Source organism: Pygoscelis adeliae, unplaced genomic scaffold, assembly GCF_000699105.1.
Source record: "Pygoscelis adeliae isolate BGI_AS28 unplaced genomic scaffold, ASM69910v1 Scaffold92, whole genome shotgun sequence".
Taxonomy (NCBI): Eukaryota; Metazoa; Chordata; class Aves; order Sphenisciformes; family Spheniscidae; genus Pygoscelis; species Pygoscelis adeliae.
In genome coordinates this window covers 2,682,711-2,689,602 of record NW_008824306.1, presented here as the reverse complement: position 1 = coordinate 2,689,602, position 6,892 = coordinate 2,682,711, and the positions used below count along the sequence as shown (strand labels likewise).

Below are 6,892 nucleotides of genomic sequence, written 5' to 3'. Positions count from 1 at the left end.
CTTAAAGTTCCCCTCAGCCGCCGGCGGTCTGTGCGCGCCTCCCGGTGTACGGTGAGCACAGACCGGCCACGGAACGCCAGACGGGGGCTCACGGGTGCTGAAAGGAGGGAAGAATCGCCTCCCTTGAAGGCCCCTTGCGAGTCTCATCTCCAGCGGAGCTTTGCCCTCCTGACACCATCCCTACGTGCCCGGGCATCGTTTCTGTGTCCCTCCTCTGTAGCCTGTCCCTGCCTCCGGCTCCCGCAGCAGCCATCTCATGCCGGGGCTCTGCCTTGAGCTCCCTGCTTGGCCAAGCCAGGCTCCTGACACGTCTGCTTGCTTTGCTGAGTGCTTGGGGGTGCTGCCCTACCTTGGGTGGATGAACAGAACAGAATTCAGAAACTTTGTCGCTACTGGCATTCTGCTGTCCTAAAGGACGAGCTTCCTCTGCTTGATGGTCTCTCTGGTTCACCAGGGTGTCCCTGTAGAGTCTTCTGTTCGAGTGCATGAGAAGAGGTTCAAGCTTCCACCCAGCCAGGGACACTTAGGTGATGGCAGTTGTGCAGACCCCACTGGAAGGAGTCCAGGGGCTTGTAGCCTTTTAACCATATTTAATACGCAGTGCCAAACTCCCAGTGGCGCTTTCCCCCCTCCAGAAAAAATCTATGGTTGTTTATGGATTTCCATTTTCTTGCTATTCCAGTGTGTTTCAGGTACACCAGGTCATCCCTTGCTTCAGGATGATGTACTGCAATAGAGGCTGCAGCTGGCAGCCTGGACAACCAATTTAAGCCTTGTTTTATGCAGAGTTTAATCAATACAGTTGTTGGTGCATAAGATGAGGTATCCATGTAAGTACACAGAAAGAAGGGTGGCCACATTCTCAAAAGTGACCAGAAAGTCTTTGTGATTTTTTTTTTACACGAGGCAGGGATTTCGTGTCTTTGAACCCCTTTGTCCCTCTGATGCTTTCTGCCCTAACTGCTTCTCCTAAGTCTGGAGTGAGGGGATATCCAGCAAAAGCTGTTCAAAATAAAACTGAACAAACATTGCTCCACAAAGTGATGCCTGAGATTGTAGTTGCCAGATACTGTGGATGCCAAGAATATAAAAGGGTTATGAGGCAATTAGACAGATTCATGGGAAGAAAGTGTCAGCAACAGGGTTTTGGTTTCTATGACTGTGAGATCCTATTTGAAGATCAACATCTGGTTGGGAGAGATGGGAGCCACCTTACTAGGTGGGACAAATGTATCTCTGCCAGTAGGATGGCTGACCTGGTAAGGAGGTCTTTGAACAAAGAATGATGAGAGAAGGAGCGTTACCAGCAGTGCCTGCAAGTGGCTGGTTGCTGAGCTCCTGGAAGTCGTCGTTGGCCACCACAGAGTGCAGGATGGTCTGGAAAGGCTGTTTATAGAGTGGGTGTCTGGCATTGGTTTTGGACCATCGCCGCACGCAGGTGAAGTAGAAGTTGTGTTGGCAGAGGTCCAGTTATGCCACATTGTCCCAGGTGTCCAAGCAGATGTACCGCTGGAAGATGCAGCTGTGGTCATGGCGGGCTGCAGCAGGTTGGAGAGAGCTGCAGGGGAGGAGCTGCTCCCCTCTGAGGTGCTCCAGCTGCTGAAGCCCCACTCTGCAAAAGAGAGGCACCAAGGTCAGGCCCTTCCTCAGGCCGGGAGGCCAGAGAGCAGATGAGCTGTGAAAGGACATTGACCTCCCAAGGTGGTTTTTTCAGGTTGAAAGGAAGCAGCATGGGCATTATTACTGCACCACCCCACAGCCACTGCTGCATAAATGCTTTTCTTGCCTTTCTCTACCCTGACTGCTGCTTCCCCTCAAGAAAGGAGGTGTCAAGGGTCGGTCTCCTGCCAGCTCAGCAAGGAGAGAGGCCTTATGTTCATATTAGATGACTATTGATATGACTATCAATATCCTTCCTTTATCCTAACCTACTTTTCTCTTACACTACATTATTCTCTCTTCACCAGTGTGTCTCAACCCATGTACTACTATTGCTCCATTTTCAATACCAAGCCCTGGAATATAGAAATATGCCAAACCAATTCAATCCTGATTTCAACATTGAAGCATTTTATGGTGTTGAGATGAGTGAGTCAGTTTTTCACATGGTAGCACACTGAGCCCTGGCAGCCCGGGGGCAACTAGCACGGACAGGGGGTGGCTCCGGGGCTCCACACTGAGAGATGCTGCTGTCACCCCAAATGTAAAAGAGAAGTGTGTTGCACCAACAGCAATGCCGGCACCGGTCCGACTCTCCCCCCCGCCAGGCGCTGCTGCTCGCTCACAGGACCTTACGAGGGAATTGGTTCATGTGGGAACTGGGGTTGGGCAGTCCCTGTCCAGGGATGACCTGACAAAGGGGCACTGGCACTGTACCCTCCCTGCGGGGCTGCAGGATGAGGCTGGGGGCCTTGGCACATCAACCACGTTTCCTTTCCCCTCCGTCTTTTCTCCTGGGTACCACCAGTGGCACACGCTCGGCCCCCAGGGGCTGGGCTTGAAGGCCATGGGAGTCATTTCCCAGAGAAGGGCAACCAAGAGGGAAGCCGTGGCCCGGCTTTTTTCTCTATGCACAGTTCTTCTGGCTCTTTCATTCCCATTAATTTCTGTTGGGTTTTGCTTCTCCCTGATATTTCCCCTGGCAACTGCTGCATTTTCCAAGTATCTCAGGGTTGGCTTGGCATGAGGGGTCCTGAACAAATCCTACCAAGAGCTATCACCCTGCCTTTCACGGCAGTCTCTCTGGGAAAGTAAAGTTTTTTTTTTTCAATGTGTTTTAATTATGTCATCCTCACATTGCAATTTCAGCATATCACCATCTCTGATAGATATGTCATCACCTTGATTTATACAAGTACGCTTCTCCTTATACAGAGGAGGAAATGAGAAAGTAATGGCCATATTTCAAAACCGCCTGCAGTGCAGGTGGCATAAAATCTTATCTGACAATTATATTTGAAGGTAGAAATTTAAATGAAATCACTTTAATATTTAGCAATTGACCAACATCAGATGATACAGCAAGCAATTTAACATAAGGAGGCATGCAGGCAGCAATATTTAAGTTTCTGGGCCTCACCGAGGGCTTTTTAATGCTACCATAGCACAATTGAAAAGTTGGTCCAAAAAAACTCCAGCAATATATACATTTTTTAATGTAGCCCATCTCCCATCTTGTCCAGGCCCTGAGGGCACAAATAAGCCTTAATGGCCCTGCCCAGCCTGATACCCGTAGGCCCAGGACCCTCGTTTTGGCTCAGCGCGGGGCTGGATGCCCAGGCCATTCTAGGGGCCCCCACGGTCGCAGTCCCGTCCCCAAGGGAGCTGCCCTGCTCGTGCTGCACCCTGACAAATCTGTTGCCTTTTTCTGCTAGCACATGCTCCTGTACAAATATTTAACAAACACAAAATTGCTACGAAATGGTGTTGACACAGGTAGGATATGATGGGCCCACACAGAAGAGCACAAACTGCGTGTGGTGCAATGGGCCCTGTGAGAAATCTCTATCTGTAGAGTTTGACCAAGGAAAAGCTTCAGTGTCAGCCCCCGCCAGGCCCAGCCCTGGCTGGGGCAGCCAAAGCAAAGACTTTGGTTCTTGGTTTTCCCTCGTTTGCACAGCAGCACAGCTCGCTCTCTGCTTCATACACCTCCGTTTCTGTTAACTTTATTTGCGGGACTGAGAGAAGTCTAATGCGAACAGAAGATGCTGTTTAACGTGAGCAATTGCTTCAGTGCTGCAAAACTAACATGGACCGGCAAGCGGCTGCTGCGACATTTTTGGTAAGCTTATCCTTTAGTTTTGTCTGGTGTTCAGTGCCATTTAGTCAGAAACCTGGAGACAAAAGCTGTTGAATCCTGTGAAGGAGTGGGTGTTTCAGAGAAAGGCACTTTTTTTCGCATTTTTAGTGCCTTTTTGCCTCCTGAGGCAGAAAGCTCAGCGTCTTTGGGAGACTGGAGGTTTCTCCCTTTTAATGTTTGTGAAATGCTGTTAATTCTCTCTGTGGGATTTAGCAGCAAAGTCAAGAAGGAATGTTTCTTCTTGAGGTCAGTGTACATCGCAGGTACTGTAATCAATGAATAACTATCTGAATAAAATACAGGAAATTTGTGTGCATTTAGACAGTTATCATGGCCAGTACTGGGGGGGGGAGTTCTCTCCTTGAAGCTGCAAGGTGAATCTCCGCTTCGGTATTTTTTTGTCTCTATATACAATGGAGGCGTGCAGGAAAAGCGTGATGTGGTACGATGTTCAAAGTTAGCCAGGTAAACCCGGCTCTGTGACCTGGCTTTGGGTTCTTTCTTCAACCACATAGACGTGCCTGTCCCCTGTGCCTTCAGAAAAGTACCTGTATGACAGTTTTCAGTAAGCTGCGTGTCATTTTTATTTATCATTTCTACATTACATCAGATGAAAACCAAATGTTTTCCAAGTTCTGTGATTTCTTTGCTACAGTTGCCTGGTGGTCCTGAAAAGTGGTCCTGAAGCCTGGGTGATGATTTTTTTTTAATGGATTTTGGATTTTCACTGCTGGCAATTGGTGGGAGCTTTCTCTGGTTAGCAGACATGATAGACAAGCAAGTTTGGAAAACAACTGCAGTAAAGCTGGTTTTTCAATAAAGTCATCCAATTCATTAAGCTCCCCACATAACATTGTTTTTTTATTTTTAGGGTTTTTTTAACGTTATATCATAATGTTGGCATAAGCTATCACCACTGTCTGTGAGCATTACGAGTTAAGCACACTGTGGTTGATATTGCAGGATAAGCTAATACCTATCAGTCTGTGCTAATAGTCCAAAGTAATTGCTGTCCCTGCTCAGAAAGGAATAAGCCAACTGCTTGACCTTGCAATTCTGCCTGTTACATTTTAACTTTGGTATGTTGTCTCATGCTCCTTCTCTGGAATTTACTAGTCCACTTCTGCCTCTCTTTCAGAGGATGTGGTCAACAGGGAAGGGAGCAGATTTCTTGAAGGTCATAGCAATAAAACACAATCATCATGGGAACATAGAGGTCAGGAGCAGACCTCTAGTCCAACTTTCTGCTTGTAGCCTGACAACAGCATATGAGGTCAGCTATGTCTTTGCTTAGCCACATCTTGAAAATCTCCAAGGATGGTAATTCCAAATCCTCTCTGGGTAACCAATTTTAGTGCTTCACTATCTACCAGTGCAGAAATTAGTGGTGAATATTTCTCAGTCCGCTTCTCAACAGTGCCAAGTGGTAAAACAAGACCCATGAATGGAAGTTCCTGCTTGGCAGGTTGAGATTAGACAATCTCTAACTCCCTGGAAGGAATTGTAGGCTGCAATTAGAAACTCAAGGAGCAGCATCAAAGCTGCTCTGGGAACAACACAGCGAAGGAGAGTAGAGTGACCAAGCAGCAAAAAATTGCGTAGATTTTAAAACAGGACAAGTATTTTTTTGTTCCCCCAAACTGGATAGAGTAGCAAATTCCTATTCTGAAAAATAATAACAATAAAAAAGTCACAGTTATGAAACTAATTTCTTTCACATTTTACACATTGAATTTAGAGCCAACCCCTTGAATATCAACTAAGAGCCTTGGTATTCAAGGCTGGGTTTTAGTAGCTTGCCTTGGTAGGCCATTTTTCATGCTATGGTGGAAGCTACCTGACCCACGAATGCCCAGCTTTTCTTATAATGTCAGGTATATTCTATTCTGCAGCTCTTGAATATAGACGTACAGGAAATCATTTTGCTACCTCTGTAACTCCCACTTCAAATTCAAAAATGGGGCATTTGGATGCTTCCTAACTGTTTCTAGGTTGTTTACCTCAGGTTGGAGGCAAGCATGGGAACAGAAGGATAACACTTACAGCAAAATATGTAACTTTATTTTATTAATGATTGTAATGCTGTGAAGATTAGTCTTTATGGCTTGGAAATGTGCATTATTATTTTAAATGGTACTGCCACAAATATTTGTTACTGAAGTCACACATACAGTTTAGATTGTATTTCACTTAAGAATCAATTTTCAGAGACACTCTAAGAAAATACACAGGCAACATTACTCTAAACTTAGAAAACAAAAAATCCACTCCTTTATCTGCATCGTGCTACAGAAAAGTCCTTCCCTCCTGCAGTTTGGGGGCCTGTGCAGAGACCAGACTCTGATGGTGCACATTGATGGGAATCTTTGTGGTGCTTTGTGCTTAGTCTAGTGGTGGACCCTCTGGCAGTCTGCATAATCTCTGGAGCACATTGCCCTGATATATGACAGCATATACTGAGTTCCAGCAATATTAATCTGCAGGACATCTGCATGGACTACTTCATATATTCTCCGTGTTTCTGCTGTTACACATAATCCTTTTCACTGTGAAAAAAGTCTTCTTAGTAATGGCAGTGGTATAATGTGTATCTAAAGCACTTTTAAGGTGTCCGGAAGGAAAACACACAGCATTTAGATATCTTCAGTTAAAGAAAAAATTCTGCTACATGATTTGAAAAGTTGTGCAGTTTGTGCTGTGATGTCAAACGGACAGTAATAGTGTGTGGTACCATTCCCGTAAGAGCTGCTCTCTTCCTCCAGTTCCAGTTGGAGCCTATGCGACAAAATTCTATAGAAAAAGTCTTTCCCTCCAGATTTAACTAATATAACACCAAAATCTTTAGAAGCCATAATAGGCCTATCCACTACCAGGGCTTTTATTCATTGGAATTAACAGAAAAATGAACAGAAATTCTACTTTTTCCCCTGAATATTCCTAGCTGTGGGCTCCAGGGCTTGACAATTGGCAGGTGCTGTAACTGAGCCTGGCCTCAAAGGAGAGCTAAAGGGAAGCCTACTTGGAAATACTAAAGTGGTAGCTGCACTCAGTCCATTTGTTTGCATTGCTTTCATCTCCATTCCATCAGATCAG

At 45.9% G+C, this 6,892-nt stretch overlaps 1 protein-coding gene across 1 annotated transcript in view; it reads right to left on the bottom strand.

Annotated features, from left to right (window-relative positions):
- Positions 1-2,594, bottom strand: part of RPGR (retinitis pigmentosa GTPase regulator) — a 47,312-nt gene extending 44,718 nt beyond the window's left edge. The window contains exons 1-2 of the mRNA XM_009318911.1: positions 2,575-2,594; positions 515-522 (exon numbers count right to left, since the gene is read on the bottom strand). Coding sequence (XP_009317186.1) covers positions 515-522; positions 2,575-2,594 — 28 coding nt within the window. The remainder of the gene's footprint in view (positions 1-514; positions 523-2,574) is intronic.
- Positions 2,595-6,892: the final 4,298 nt, after the last annotated feature.